At 38.2% G+C, this 16,318-nt stretch overlaps 1 protein-coding gene across 1 annotated transcript in view; it reads right to left on the bottom strand.

Annotated features, from left to right (window-relative positions):
• RNF212B (ring finger protein 212B) overlaps positions 1–16,086 on the bottom strand; it is a 60,903-nt gene extending 44,817 nt beyond the window's left edge. The window contains exons 1-3 of the mRNA XM_007951189.2: positions 15,987–16,086; positions 14,072–14,124; positions 13,438–13,512 (exon numbers count right to left, since the gene is read on the bottom strand). Coding sequence (XP_007949380.2) covers positions 13,438–13,512; positions 14,072–14,124; positions 15,987–16,086 — 228 coding nt within the window. The remainder of the gene's footprint in view (positions 1–13,437; positions 13,513–14,071; positions 14,125–15,986) is intronic.
• Positions 16,087–16,318: the final 232 nt, after the last annotated feature.

Raw genomic sequence — 16,318 nt, 5'->3', positions numbered from 1 at the left:
TCAAACCCACCAGCCACTCCTCGGAAGGAAGGTTGGGCAATCCTACTTCCATAGTGATACCGCCTCGGAAACCCAAGGAGAGGTCGCTATGAGTCAGGGCTGACTCGACGGCACATAACAACAACAACAACAAAGTGACATAGGTCAATGCATTTTTTTTTTTTTTTTTGCAGTGTTCCTTCCTCTCCCCTCCTACCCCTGGTAACCAACAAAGAAGGTTTCCTTCCATATATAAACCTTTCCTTGATTTTTTACAGTAATGAATTAATACTATATTTGTCCTTCTGTGATCGACTTATTTCACTCAGCACAATGTCCTCCAAGTTTATCCTATTATGTGGTGTTTTGCAGATTCTACATTATTCTTTATGGTTGCATAGTATTGTATTGTGTGTATGTACCATAGTTTGGTTATCTATTCTTCTGTTGATGGGCATCTAGGCTGTTTCCATCTTTTTTGCTATTGCAAATAGTGCTGCGATGAACATGGGTGTGCATATATCTGTTCTCATCCTGGCTCACTTCTTTAGGATATATACCTAGTAATGGGATTGCTGAGTCAAATGGCATTTCTAATTCCAGCTTTTTAAGGAATCACCATACTGCTTTCCACAGTGGCTGTATCATTTTATAGTCCCATCAGCAGTGTATGAGAGTCCCAATCTCTCCACATCCTCACCAGCATCTTACTTCCTGTCTTGTTGAAATTTGCCATTAGTGTTGGAATGAGATGGTATCTCATTGTTGTTTTGATTTGCATCTCTCTGATGGCTAATGATTGTATTTCTTCCTGTACTTGCTGGCTGCCTGAATATCCTCTTTGCTGAAGTGTCTGTTTATGTCTTCTACCCATTTTTTAATTGGATTGTTAATCTTTTTGTTATTGAGGTGTTGGAGTTTTCTATACATTTTAGAAGTAAGTCCCTTGTCATATATGTCATTGCCCAATACTTTTTCCTAATCTGTAGGTTCTCTTTTCCCTCTTTTGGAGAAGTCTTTGGAAGCACATAAAAATTTAATTTTAGAAGGTCCCATTCATCTCAGTTCTCTTCAGCTGTTTGTGCATTTTGGGTTATGCTTGACAGTCTATTTATGCCATAAATTAGGGCCCTAAATTTGCCCCTAGTTTTTCCCTGAGGAACTTTATAGTTTCAGGTCTCACATTTAAATCTTTGATCCATCTGGAGTTACTTTTTGTGTACGGTGTGAGATATGATCTTGTTTCATTTTTCTGCAAATGGATATCCAGTTTTGCCAGCACCATTTGTTAAAGAGACCATCTCTTCCCTATTTAATGGATTTCAGCCCTTTTCAAAAATCAGCTGACCATAATCGATGGATCTATTTCTGGGTTCTCAATTCTGTTCCACTGGTCTACATGTCTGTCATTGTGTAAGTACCAGGCTGTTTTGACTACTGTGGCTATATAGTATGTTTTGAGATCCAAGAGTGTAAGACCTCCTACTTTGTTCTGCTTCTTCAATAGTGCTTTGCTTATCCGAGGTCTTTTTCCTTTCCATAGTGATTGGTTTTTCCATATCCTTAAAGAATGTTGATGGGATCTGGATTGGAATTGCATCGAATGTATAGATTGCTTTGCACAGTATTGACATTTTCACAATGTTCGATCTTCCTATCCATGAGTATGGTATGTTCTGCCATTTATGTAGCTCTCTTATGGTTTCTTGGAGCAGTGATTTGTAGTTTTCTTTGTATAGGTCTTTTGTGTCCCTAATGAGATTTATTCCCAAGTATTTTATTTTGTTGGTAGCTATTGTAAATAGTATTGATTTGCTTATTTCCTTTTCAGCAATATCTTTGCTGGTGTAGAGGAATCCAACTGATTTTTGGATGTTGATCTTGTATCCTGCCACTATGCTAAATCTCTCAATTAGTTCCAGTAGTTTTTTTGTTGAGTCTCTTGGGTTTTCTATGTATAAGATTGTATCATTAGCAAAAAGGGATAGTTTGACTTCTTTTTTACCAATTTGGTTATCTTTGACTTCGCTTTCTTGCCTTATTGCCCTGGCTAGGACTTTCAATGTAATGTTGAATAGAAGTGGTGATAGAGGGCATCCTTGTCTGGTACCTGTCCAAAAGGGCAATGGTTTCAGTCTTTCTCCATTGAGAATAATGTTGGCTGTTGGTTTTACATATACACCCTTTATTATGTTTAGGAATTTCCCTTTATTCCTATTTTGCTGAGAGTTTTTATCAGGAGTAGGTGTTGGATTTTATCAAATGTCCTTTCTGCATTGATTGATATAATCATGTGGTTCTTTTCATTTGTTTTATTTATGTGATGGGTGACATTCATTGTTTTTCTAATGTTTAACCATCCTTGCATACCTGGTATGAACCCTACTTGGTCATAAGGTATTATTGTTTTTATATATTGTTGAAAAGGTATTATTGTTTTTATATATTGTTGAAGCCTATTGGCTAGGACTGTGTTGAAGATTTTTACATCTATATTCATGAGGGATATTGGTCTGTAGTTTTTCCTTTTAGTGATGTCTTTGCCAGGTTTTGGTATCAAGGTTATGCTTGTTTCACAGAATGAATTTGGGAGGGTTCCATCCTCTTCTGTGTTCTGGAATAGTTTGAGTAGGACTGGTGTCAGTTCTTCTCTGAACATTTGGTAGAATTTACCACTGAAACCATCTGGGCCAGGGCTTTTATTTTGTTGGCAATTTTTTATGACCTGTTCAATTTCTACTTTTTTTTATGGGTCTGTTTAAGTTTTCCACCCCCGCCTCTGTTAGTTTAGGTAAGTAGTATGTTTCTAGAAATCTGTTCATTTCTTCAAGCTTTTCGAATTTGTTGGAGTATAGTTCTTCATAGTATCCTGATATTATCCTTTTAATTTCTGTTGGCTGTGTGTGGTGTCACCCAATTCATTTCTTATTTGTGTTATTTGTACTCTCTCTTTTCCTTTGTTAAATTTGCCAGTGGTTTGTCAATTTTATTAATCTTTTCAAAGTACTTACTTCTAGTCTTGATTTTTTTTTCTTGTCTTTCTAGTCTCTGTTTCAGTTATTTCTGCTCAAATCTTATGATTTCTTTCCTTCTGATGACAGTAGGCTTTTTTTGCTGCTCTTTTTCTGATTGTTGGAGATGTTGGGTTAAGGTGTTGATTTTGGCTCACTCTTCTTTTTTGATGTGTGCATTTACTGGTATAAATGGGCTCTGATCACTGCTTTTGCTGTGTCCCAAAGATTTTGATATCTTGTGTTTTCACTCTCATGTGATTCAAGGAATTTTTTAATTTCATTTTTTATTTTTTCTATTACCCAGTCATTTTCAAGGAGGGTGTTACTCAGTTTCCATGTGTTTGCTCTTTTTCCATTTGTGGTGGTTATGTTGTGTATCAACTTGGCTGGGCCTGGTTAAGTGACTGGGCAGCTGGTGATAGTTATTCCCCTTGATGAGACTGGGAATCAACTTTATGGTGGGATCTACCACAAGCAGAGTAGCTGCCTTTGGAATGTGGTCTGCTTCCTGTATATAAGAAGCTTTGAGAATGGCCTCTAGCCTATGGCACACTTGGACCCTGCATGTAGCTGTGTCATTGCTCAGCAGCCTGCTATGCTCTGCCAATCTTGGGACTTACAATGGACTTAAGTTAATGGCCTGCCATGTGGTTTGGTAACATCGGGACTGTGCCTTTTGACTTGTCAACCTTGGGGCTTCTCAGCTTTAGGAGCCAGCAGCTGTCTGAGTGAAGAAACACCTCTAGCTCCAGTGGGCTGGGAGCAGGAGGCAGAGCTGGACCCCAAGGTTGAGGGGCTTTCACCCAGCCCCTAGAGCCTGGCACTTGGACTTAAAGCCACCAAATTCTAAGAATAAACTCCTGTTTGTTAAGTCCATCCCATTTGTGGTATATATTTCTTGTCAGAGTGGCACTAGGTAACCAGAACACCATTCATCTTCCTATTGTTGATTTCTAACTTGATAGCATTGTGATCTGAGAAGATGCTCTGCAGTATTTTAATGTTTTAAAATTTATTGAGGCTTGCTTTGTGGCCTAACATATGCTCTATCCTGGAGGATGTTCCCTGTGCACTGGAAAAGAATGTATATTGTGCTGTTATTGGGTGAAGTGCTCTGTAGATGTCTATAAGGTCAAGTTGGTGGATTGTATTATTTAGTTCTTCTGTGTCTTTGTTGAGTTTCTTTCCAGTTGTTCCATCTGTGATTGAAAGTGTGTATTATTAAAGTCTCCTACTATGACTGTGGAGTCATCTATTTGTCTTTTCAGTTCTGTTAAAGCCTGATTTATGATTTTTTGGGGTCTTTCATTGGGTGCATGGGAGCTCTGGTGGTGTAGTGCCTAAGGCATTTGACTGCTAAACAGAAGACTGGTGCTTCAAACCCACCAGTCACTCCTCAAAAGGAAAACTGAGCAATCTACTTCCATAGAGATACCACCTTGGAAATCCAAGCAGGGGTCACTATCAGTCAAATCGACTCGACAGCAGAGAGTTTGGGGTTTTTTTTTGTTTTCACTGGGTGCCTAGATATTTATTATGGTTATGTCCTCTTGTTCAACCTATCCTTTAATCATTATGTAATGTCCTTCCTTGTCTCTTATGGTGGTTTTTGTCTTAAAGTCAATTTTATCAGAAATTAATATTGCCCTTCCTGCTCTTTTATAGTTGCCATTTGCTTGATATAGCTTTTTCCAACCTTTGATTTTTAGTTTATTTGTGTCTTTGTCTCTAAGATATGTCTCTTGTAGACAGCATATTCATGGGTTATGTTTTCTTGCTCAGTCTGCAACTCTCCGTCTTTTGAATGGTGCATTTAATCCACTGACATTCAGTGTGATTATTGACAAGTATGAATTTGTTGCTGTCATTTTGTTATGTGTTTTTTCGTGGTGTTGCTGATTTCTTTGTTCTATATAATTTCTGTGCTGAGCTCATTTTGTTTATGAATCATGTTATCACTTCCTTCATTGCTACTGTTTTAGTATTTGCTAAATATTTGTGCTTGCCCTCTTTATTTTTATGTGAAGGTTTATCATTTTTCTTTGAGGTTACCCTGTGATTTATCATTTTCTTCCCAAGTTTAGAACAGTCTGTTCTGTCTTGTAGTTAGTTGTCTTGACCTCCCTACCATTTAGAAGTTCTGTAACTACACAATTTTTTCTCCCTTTTTGGTTTGTAGTTGTCCTCATTTGTCAATTGATGTCTCTGGTTCCCTGTTCACAATCTTGTGGGCTTCTTTACTTTGGATACTTCTATAACTGAGTTGGTTCCTGGGTTATGTCATCATGGGTTTATTAATGGTGAGTTGTTGTTCACTGTTGTTGGTTCTCTGTCCAAAGGACTCCCTTTAGCATCTCTTGTAAGGCTGGTCTGGTTTTAACAAATTTCCTTAATTTCTAATTACCTGGAAGTGTCCTAATTTCACCATCATATTTGAGGGAAAATTTTGCTGGGCACATAATTCTTGGTTGGAAATTTTTCTCTTTCAGGGTTTTATATATACCATCCCATTGTCTTCTTGCCTGCATGGTTTCTGCCGAGAAATCCAAGCTTAGTCTTACTGGTTGCCCCTTGTAGGTAACTTTTCATTGTTTCTGTGCTGCTTTCAGGATTCTTTGTCTTTGGTTTTGGTAAGTTTGACGATGATGATATGTCTTGGTGATTTTCTTCTGTGGGTCTATCTTGTTTGGAGTTCACTAGACTTCTTGAATGGATATATTCTCATGTTTCATTATACCAGGGAAATTCTTTTCCAACAAATCTTTGACAATTTTCTCGGTGGTTTTTTCTCTTCCTGTTCTGGAAGGTTATTCCTTTTGATGGTATCCCACATGAACCTTAGGCTTTCTTCATTTTGTTTTGATCTTTTTTCTGATTGATCCCTTTGCAAAGAAGTATTGAGGTATTTGTCTTCAAACTCACTAATTCTGTCTTCTGTTGATTCAATTCTACTCCTTTGCTTGTTCAATATGTTATCTATTTCTGAAAATTTAGTATTAATCTTCTGGATTTCCGTCTTTAAATTTTGTATCTTTTCTCATTTTTCATTTATTTTGTCATTTTGTTCCTGTATTGTCTTTCAAAATTGTTCTAGGGTTTTCTCTGTTTTCCTCACTTGTGTCAGTGTTTTCCTTGATCTGTCTCTTAATCTGTAAAGGTACCTAAATAGAATTCTTTTGAATTCCCAGGGAGTTCTAATGCTGCTGCTTCCTCAGGGATATGTTCTGGGTCTGTACCCTTGTCCCTTGTTTCTCCTGCTTTATCTTACTTCTTTGTGTGGACTGTGATGCTCTGTTGTCTCTGAGATATTGTGACATTTTTGTGTTTATATTTAATTGACTGTATGTTGGAGTGATTTGTCCAAGATTTTTGTTCTGTTTTGTTTGGGAATTATCTAAGTAAGCGGGGTACTATGCTCCACTATTCACTAGTTGGCAGCACTTATACACCCACCACCTGTCTCCTTTCCTGTTGTCAGCCTCCTGTATGTCCCTGCTGCCCTTGGCAAGCAAAGCCTATTCTTAGGTCCCTGGAATCTGAATGAGAATGCTGCCACTTTAAATATCCAAAATGGCCACCTCTGGCAAGCATTCAAAATGGCTGTGCCCTTGTTGTTGTTGTTGTTATGTGCCGTCGAGTCAGCCCTGACTCATAGCGACCCCTCCTTGGGTTTCCGAGGCAGTATCACTACGGAAGTAGGATTGCCCAACCTTCCTTCCGAGGAGTGGCTGGCGGGTTTGAACCGCCAGCCTTCTGGTTAGCAGTCAAGTGTCTTAGCCACTATGCTACCAGAGCTCCTAGTCACTTTAAATATCCAAAATGGCTACTGCTTGTAAACATTCAAAATAGCTGCACCCTCAGTCACTTTAAATGTCCAAAATGGCCTCTGCTTATAAACAACCAAAATGGTTGCACCCTCTGACAACTGAAAGTCTATAACTCAAGTTGTTTCCCTTTGCTGTTTCCCTTCCTAGTCATCAGCCACCAGCGCATTTGTCCCTGCAGCCCCTGGTGAACAGGGCTGCTCTTTAGGTCAATTCTCAGGTCCCACCACCACTTGGAAATATTCAGGCTGTTGGTTTCATCAGAGTAGCTGATGTCCATCTCCATATTCAGTTTTCATTCAGGTTCTTCCACTAGTTGGTGCCTAATCCATCTCTGTACGCCTCCTGTCAAAGCTCAGGGCTCCAGAATTATCTTCTGTATCTCTGTGAATTGGTTTCTTTTTTCTTTGTTGAAGAGGGTTTGTGTAGCATGTGTGCCTATTCTGCCATCTTGGGGTTTTTTTTCCTGTTCTTCTCTATGATCCATTCTCCTCTCAGCAGCCAGAATGCTCTTTTAAAATTGTCTATCAGATAATGACAATTCCTTGCTTAAAACCTTTCAATGGTTTCCCATTGCACTTAAAAGAAAATCTAAACTTCTTATGTTCCCTTTTGCCCAAACCAAACCCATTGCCGCTGAGTCAACTGCAACTCATGGTGACCCTACAGGCCACAGTACAACTGCTCCAAAGAGTTTTCAGTGCTGTAACCCTTTACAGAAGCAGGCTGCCACATCTTTCTCCTGTGGGGAAGTTTTGAACCACCAACCTTTTATTCTGCAGCTGAGGACTTTAACCACTGTGCCACCAGGACTCTTTTCTCTCTTAACCAACCTTAATTCATTTAGCAAATCTTTCTAATATACCTAATTTGTGCCAAGTTCCTGGACAAACATTGGGCAATACAAACACTGTACTTGCCTCTGAAATCTTCTTGTTGTTGTTGTTATGTGCCATCGAGTCAGACTTGCCTCACAGTGACCGCTCCTTGGGTTTCCAAGGCTGTTATCACTACAGAAGTAGATTGCCCAACCTTCCTTCCGAGGGGAGGCTAGTGGGTTTGAACCACCAGCCTTCTGGTTAGCAGTCAAGTGCCTTACGCACTACGCTACCAGAGCTCCCTGAAAAGCTCTTAGTAAGGGAAAAAGACAAATGAACAAATAAAATACAACACTTTTGCAGAGTTACGAGCAAGGTGGGCTAGGTGTTCAAAAGAGCAAAAATCTGCCTACAGGAATCAGAGAGAAACTCACTCAAACTCACTGCCATCAAGTCATTTCTGACTCATAGTGACCCTTGTTGGGTTTCTGAGGCGATAAATCTTTACGGAAGTAGATTGCCAAGTCTTCTGTCTGCAGAGTGGCTGGTGGGTTTGAACTGCCAACCCTTTGGTTAGTAGTCAAATGCCTTAGGCACTACACCACCAGAGCTCCTCAAATAGGTTATTGTGGTAGACCAGGGAAAATAGATTTGAACAAGAAATAACCTGAAAAATCCTTCTTTATAAAAAGTTATTAGAGGACTAAACCAGTTGTTATTGAGTCGATTCCAACCCATGGTGACTCCATGTTGATTGTTTTTTTTTTTTTTTTTTTTTTTGGTCAATGACTCAATTCTGAATCATGGCAACATTATGTGTGCAGAATAGAACTGTGCTCCACAGGGTTTTCATTGGCTGAATTTTGGGAAATAGATTGCCAGGCCCTTCCTTCCAAGATGTCTCTGGGTAAGTATTTGTAAATCTGTAAATATTTCAGTGTGTATGTCTAAAAAGTAGGGACTCTCTTATTAAATATAACCACAATGTTATGCTAAGATAATAATAACTCCTTGATATTATCAATTAGCCAGTGTTCACATTTTCCCAGTTGTCTCATAATTTTTTTTAAGCTTGATGTGGAATTCAAATAAAGAGTATATGAGAATGCTTTACCAAATAAAGGACAATTAGTGACATGCATTTAAAAAAACAACTAGTTGTGGATAAGGGTGCAGTCTATGATGGAGAAGTAGAAGAAAGTTAACAGATCCATATGAAGTTCTCCACCCACTAAAAATACTTAGAAAAAATCATCTAGAGTAAAGAATTCAAAATGAACAATTTGATCACTACTGGTCCCAGAGTGCAGCAGAAAAATGTCCTGGTCATTTTGATTGAGTACTCGACGGCAAATAACAACAACAACAACATGGTTAAAACACAAATGGATATTTAGATTGTCATTCTATTCATTCATTCAAGACTTTTTTGAGTGTCTACCACATCACATAGTCCCTAAGGCACTTGACTGCTAACCAGAAGGCTGGCGGTTCAAACCCACCAGCCACTCCTCAGAAGGAAGGTGGGCAATCTACTTCCGTAGTGATCCAGCCTCAGAAACCCAAGGAGGGGTCGCTATGAGTCAGGTCCGCTCGACGGCATAGAACAACAACAACTACATTTTAAAAACTATTTGAAGAACTGAGGATAGAGAAATACAAAATTGTGGTAAGATGGAGGAATAGGTAGACAAGCGACACAGACCCTCTTCAACAAAGAAAAGAAAAACCAGTTGACAGAGATACAGAAGATAATCCTGGGGCCCTGAGCTTTGAAAAGAACTATACAGAAGTGGATTAGGCACCAACTAGTGGAAAAACCTGAACAAAAACAGTGAGTACAGAGACAGTCGGAGCTGTGGACTGTCAGCTACTCTGATGGGTCCAACAGCCTTAATACTTCCAAGTGGTGTTGGGACCTGAGAATTGACCTAAAGATCAACTCTGGTCACCAAGGGCTGCAAGGACAACTGTGCTAGTGGCCTATGACTAGGAAGGGAAACAGCAGGAAAGGAGACAACCTGAGCTGTTGACTCTGCTGTCCAAACGGCACAGCCATTTTGAACATTTACAAGTGGTGGCCATATTGGATATTTAAAGTGACTGAGGGCACAGTCATTTTGAATGTTTATAAGTGGCGGGCATTTTGGATATCTAAAGTGACCAAGGCTGCAGCCATTTTGAATCTTTACAAGTGGCAACCATTTTGGATTTTAAAGTGATAGCATTCTCATTCGAATTCCAGGGACCTAAGAATAGGCTCTGTTTGCCAAGGTCGGCAGGGACATACAAGAGCCTGACAACCAAAAAGGAGACAGGTGGTGAGTATATAAGAGCTGTCAACTAGTGAATAGAGGAGCACAGTACCCTGTTTGTGTAGATAACATACAAACAAAACAAAGAAAATGAAAATCGTGGGCAAGTCACTCCAACATACAACCACCAATTAAACATAAACACAAAAACATCACAATGCCTTGGAGACAACAGAGCATCACAATCCACACAAAGAAGCAAGATAAAACAGGAGAAGCAAGAGACCAGGATACAGACCCAAGACACATCCTTGAGGAAGACGCAGCATTGGAACTCCCTGATGGGGAATTCAAAAGAATTATATTTAGGTATTTTCAACGAATTGAGAGACAGATCAAGGAAAACACAGAGAAAACCCTAGAACAATTTCAAAAGACAATACAAGAACAAAGTGACAAAATAAATGAAAAATTAGAAATGATACAAAATCTACAGACAGAAATCCAGAAGATGAATACTAAATTTTCAGAAATAGGTAAGACATTGAATGAGCAAAGGAGCACAATTGAATCAATGGACACAGAATTAGGGAGATTGAAGGCAAATACCTAAATGCTTCTTTGAAAAGGGATAAATAAAAAAAAGATCAAAACAAAATGAAGAAAGCCTAAGGTTCATGAGGGATACCATCAAAAGGAACAACCTATGTGTCATCGGAATTCCAGCACAGGAAGAGAAAAAGAAAACCACAGAGAAAATTGTTGAAGATTTGTTGGAAGAGAATTTTCCTGGTATGATGAAAGATGAGAATATATCCATTCAGAAAGTCCAATGAACCCCAAACAAGATAGACCCCAAAAGAAAATCACCCAGACATATCATCACCAAACTTAACAAAAACAAAGACAAAGAAAGAATCATCAGAGCAGCATGGGAAAAACGAAAAGTTACCTACAAGGGCAACCAATAAGACTAAGCTCAGATTTCTCAAGAGAAACCATATAGGTGAGAAGACAATGGGATGGTATACATAAAACCCTGAAAGAGAAAAATTTCCAACCAAGAATTATGTACCTAGCAAAATGGTCCTTCAAATATGATCGTGAAATTAGGACATTTCCAGATAAGCAGAAATTAAAGGAATTTGTTAAAATGAGACCAACCTTACAAGAGATGCTAAAGGGTGCTCTTTGGACAGAGAAGCAACAACAGCCAACAACAACTGACCACTGACACACATGATGATATAACCCAGAAACCAAACCAGCTATGGAAGTATCCATAGTAAATAAGCCTACAAGATTGTAAACAGGGAACCAGAGACATCAATTGAAAAATGAGGACAACTACAAACCAAAAAGAGGGAAAAAAAACTGTGTCGGTACAGAACTTCTAGATGGTAGGAAAGTCAAGACAACTACAAGACAGAACAGACTGTTCTAAACTTGGGAATAAAACTATAAATCACAGGGTAACTTCAAAGAAAAATGATAAACCTTCACATCAAAATAGAGGACCAGCATAAATATTCAACAAATACTAAAACAACAGCAATGAAGGAAGTGATAACACAATTCATAAATAAAATGAGCTCAGCATAGAAAATTATATGGAACAAAGAAATTGACACCATGAAAACGCACAGAATAAAAATGACAGCAACAAATTCATATTTGCCAATAATTACATATCTGGCAAGGGACTTATCTCTAAGATTTATAGTGGAAGAGTGGATGACCAAACTATGGTACATACACATAATGGAATGCTTTGCAGCACTAAAGAATAATGTAGAGTCTGCAAAACACCGCATAATATGGATGAACTTGGAGAACATTATGCTAAGTGACATAACTCAATCACAGAAGGACAAATATAGTATTAGTTCGTTGTTGTGGAGGGTCAAGGAAAAGTTTATATATGGAGGGAAACTTTCTTTGTTGGTTGCCAGGGGTGGAAGGGGAGGGGAGAGAACACTGCAAAAAAAAAAAGCATTGACCTATGTCACTTTAGTTTTGTGTATTTCACTGCACATAAATTATATTTTAATAATAATGCATTTTAAAAAAAAGAAAAAAAGAAAGAAATACAAAATTGACCAAATCTGTGCCTTCATGAAGCTTACTTACATTCAAGTGCAGGATTCACACAATAAACAAATATGTAAGACAGTGGCAGAGTTAAGAGCAATGATGACAAATAAAGCGAGGTAAGGAATACAGGGTTGGGGCCATTATTTGAGATATAAGAATCATGAAAGATCTCAGGAAGGAAAATTTGAGCAGAAGCTTAAATGAAGCAATCTAGATACTGGATCAACTTCACAGATTAGGAAAACACATTTGTGACTTTGCTGACTTTACCAAACTGCACCTTCACTAAAGTGATGATTAACTGAGTCTTTCCATTTATTTTACCTTGATTATCTGACCATGTATAATTGGTCCCATGATTAGGCAGGTTAAGATTCAGACTACATATAATTTCTCTACTGATCATTAACTAACCCTGGGTTTAGTTATTAACCAAAGGTCTGCTCTCTTTCTCTTGTTCATGTGACCTTGTTTACATTTCTCCTTGAGTTGCAGCTGGATTTTATCTTCCCATAATATTAAATACGGTCTCTCAAATAGGACTGCTCACCCATGCAGCTAAAAGCAGTATGCAGTCAAAGCTCTAATTCTCCTAGTTAGGAATGAGAGATGAGACAGTGGACAAAAATTAAACCTGCTATTTTCAACCAAAAAACTACTGAAGGCCATCTTCATGTTTAGGAAATGAATACTCTGAAAACAATGAGAAGTAAGGGTAAAGGAAAAGGGAACACTGATACATGTCAATGTAGGAATCCCAAGAGACTATAAAATAATCTCCGTGGAGAACTAAAGAGTAGAAGGGAAAAAACAGAGTTATTACAATTTGGGAACTCTCTCAAATGGTTGCCCTGACTTCTGTCTTCTATGTTCCTATTATTCCCAAAGTCAAAGGTCAAGTTAGTGGTACACTACCATATGATGCATCAGGGAAAGACAAATGTTTTCTAAAATTTAGGTGAGCAGTTGTGAACACTAAGTGAGGAATTAAATATATGTGCATTACTAAGAAAGATTATTGAAAAAATGAGAATGAAGAGCAAGAAATCCCTTCATGAACTTGTCAATAAGCAAAAGGTTGATAATTAAACCACCAAATCCTTATTTTCAGGGTCAGGCCTATAAATTCAAAGCAATTTTTAGAAGATGCATCTATCTGCACAGAAAGATAATGCTCCCTGGAACTTCCTTTATCATTAAATATCACTTAACAGAACTAAGAAGTACAAGGCAAAATAGTAGCCACATAGTAGCTTTATAGCATATCATAGATTCTGGGCTAGTAAAAAGTTAACTGGTTGAGATTTGTATCATTAGGGGAGAAAGCAAACAGAGCAGCCAATTTCTCTCCACTGTGTACAAATGCAGTCTAAAGAGAGCTTTTCATAAAGAAATAAGAAGCAATTAGAATTTGCCTAGAGAATCATGTTTTCTTCACTTTTGTTTCTTATACCTGAGAGATGTGACTAAAATACTGCAAAGCTGTCTCCACTGGGCTTTTGAAGAACATCTTCTCCTGAGGTTTCAGCTATGATGAGAGTGAGAGAAACAATGAATATATTCACAATAGAATGAAATAAATACTGAGAAATATAGTAAAGGATGTACCATTCTTTCTAAAGCTCCTGGTATTATTTCCACTGTGTTTAGGAGCTCTGGTAGCATAGTGCCTAAGGCATTTGACTGCTAACCAGAAGGCTGTGGTTCAAACCTACCAGCCACTCCTTGGAAGGAAGGTTGGGCAATCGACTTCCATAGTGATACTGCCTTGGAAACCCAAGGAGGAGTCGCTATGAGTTGGATCCGACTCATAGGCAGTGAGTTAAGTAAGAGAGGGATCACTGCTCTAGGAGATGCAGACTACATGCCCTAATTCTCCTATCTCACGCTTCTGTAACAGTGCTCACAAATACTTCTTCTAGTTTTTTGCTTACCTTCTTCTTAACAACTACTACCTCTGGGTTTTGTTTCTTTCCCTCTCTTTTTAAAAATCTGTCTTTTTTTATTCATCATCTGTACTTTGGGCATATTTCTTACAGGCTAGGAATGGGATGAGATGGTTTGTGGCAGGGGGATTAAAAACTTACATTATCAGAAAGAGCCAGATGCTTGCAAGCAGCTCCACAAACAGTACATTTTTCTGTGGGAAAAATGGAGAAAAATATTTGGTTCTCATGAGCATGAGGTCAGATTTTCCTAAAATACATTTTAACAGTCAAGTAGGTTAGCAAGAGAAAAATAAGAGAGTTCTTACTGATTTTAAAATATTATTGTGCTATAAAAGGATATCAGCTTAAGATCTGATCTCTAAATCAGTATTTCCAAACGAGTATGTTGAAGACAAATAAGGCTCTCACACTAGACCTCTACCCTTATCTCCTTCTCTTTTTTCAAATTCCTAATTTTTTTCTGTGAATGAGGGGCAACTGTAACCACCATCAACACCAACTTCCTTCCAACCACTTACTTCCCCCACCTCCACGAAGAGTAATGAAGTACTTCCCAGAATACTGGGAAGAGTACAAGAGTACCGGTCCTCTCAACTGTAAATTACTCTTTGCTATCCTATCCACCTGACAACAGGATAATATGGGTACTCAAACTCCTCAATTATTCCTACTCTATTCCCACTTTGCTAATATTCCTAGATCTTGTTTTGAAGCTTTCCTCCTCTCATTCTCCAATTAACTCAATCTGAAAGATGTGAAAATCAAATTTTCTAATCTTTCCTTATAATTTGAATTTCAGTAGTAGTGCTGGCTATTGCTTGACATAAATGCCATGTCAGGAGAAAACATCACATGACATGTACTTCACAGACAAATTACTCCAAAGTGAGCTGCTGTTACCTTAGTAAACAGCTTTGTTGCATTAGCAGATAACTTAAAAGGATCATGAGATTCAGGTAGAGGCAAAAGTTTTCTCCAGAAAACTCCTGACTTGGGGACTAAAAGTTTTTCCCTCTCAGTCCTCCATATTATTGCAAGCATGAGCTATTAAGTGCAAATCATTTTTCTATCTAAGAAAACAAAACAAACAAACAAAATTCCATGCTTTCCATCACCTAAGAATGAAGTTGAGGTTCTTTGGCCTGGTACATACAGCCTTCCATCATCTTTCCACTGCCTGGCTCTTTAGCCTCACTCTCACCATTTCTTACCTTACTCTTTAGGCTCTACCACTCCTGACTATGTGTCATCCTTGCACTATGGTTTCATGACGTAGTATGCCTTTATACATACTGTTCTCTTCAGTCAGAATGCATTTCCCTGCCTTGGCCACCTGGAAAACTCCAGTTTATTATTCAAAACTGTACTGGAGCAGCACCTCTTTGTGAAGTCTTCCCTGATCAAAGCACCCTGCCCTAAGTCCCTCTTATGAGTTATTTCTTCACCTTGTAAGTATTTTAGCATAAAAATAAACCCTTAAATTCAAGTCCCATTTCTAAGACTTAATAGCTATGAGAACTTGGTCAAGTCACTTGTGTTTTCTGAACTAGTTTTCTCCTTTGTAAAATGGATTTACTAAGAATCACCTCCTGGGGTTGTGGTGAGGATTACATAAAATTTGTACATGTGAAAATGCTTTTTAAACTGCAAAAATATCATCATCATCATCATCATTATAATTTCTAATCAAATTGATTTCACAGGCTAGACTTCTTCCCATTAGAAATGGTTATTGATATCAGCCCAACTTTCCCTCTGTGCCTGTTCATTATTCTTTCTCTTCTCCCTGATCATTCTGATCCCTTGTGACTTTCCCTGTCACAGATTTCAAAGCACTGATGGATACATTTTGGTACTCAGATAACATATATTCCATTTGCTAAGTAATTTTTTATTAACGGAATCTTCCAATTTCCATAATCAACAGTCTCCTACATTATCCACCCTACCACTGATTGCCTACTATGTGATTTTTATCCCAAGACATAGAGAGAAATGGCAAATCATTATTCCTAGATTTAATTATTTTGCCTGAATTTTAAAACTTACTTACCTGGACTCACACACTTTTTACAGAAAATATGGCCACAGCTGGTGACAAAGAAATGAGCCCCATCTTTTCTGAAACACTGGTTGCAGTGAAACCAATCCATTCTGGAGCAGATAAAGAGTAAGAATAACCTGAGGTATAATTACAACTGTTCCAAAATTTGTTCAATGTTTGCTTAGTTTCTGGTATCTTATTCGGATGTGGGCATATTACTGTGGATATTCCAATTGGTTGTGTTGTTGTTGTTGTTATTTGCCCTCGAGTCGACCCCTCCTTGGGTTTCCGAGGCAGTATCACTGCGGAAGTAGGATTGCCCAACCTTCCTTCTGAGGAGT

Source organism: Orycteropus afer, unplaced genomic scaffold, assembly GCF_000298275.1.
Source record: "Orycteropus afer afer isolate SDZICR_OR568_19922 unplaced genomic scaffold, OryAfe1.0 scaffold00292, whole genome shotgun sequence".
NCBI classification, from domain to species: domain Eukaryota; kingdom Metazoa; phylum Chordata; class Mammalia; order Tubulidentata; family Orycteropodidae; genus Orycteropus; species Orycteropus afer.
Note: the sequence above shows the minus strand (reverse complement) of the source record. Positions and strands in the feature narration are given on the sequence as shown.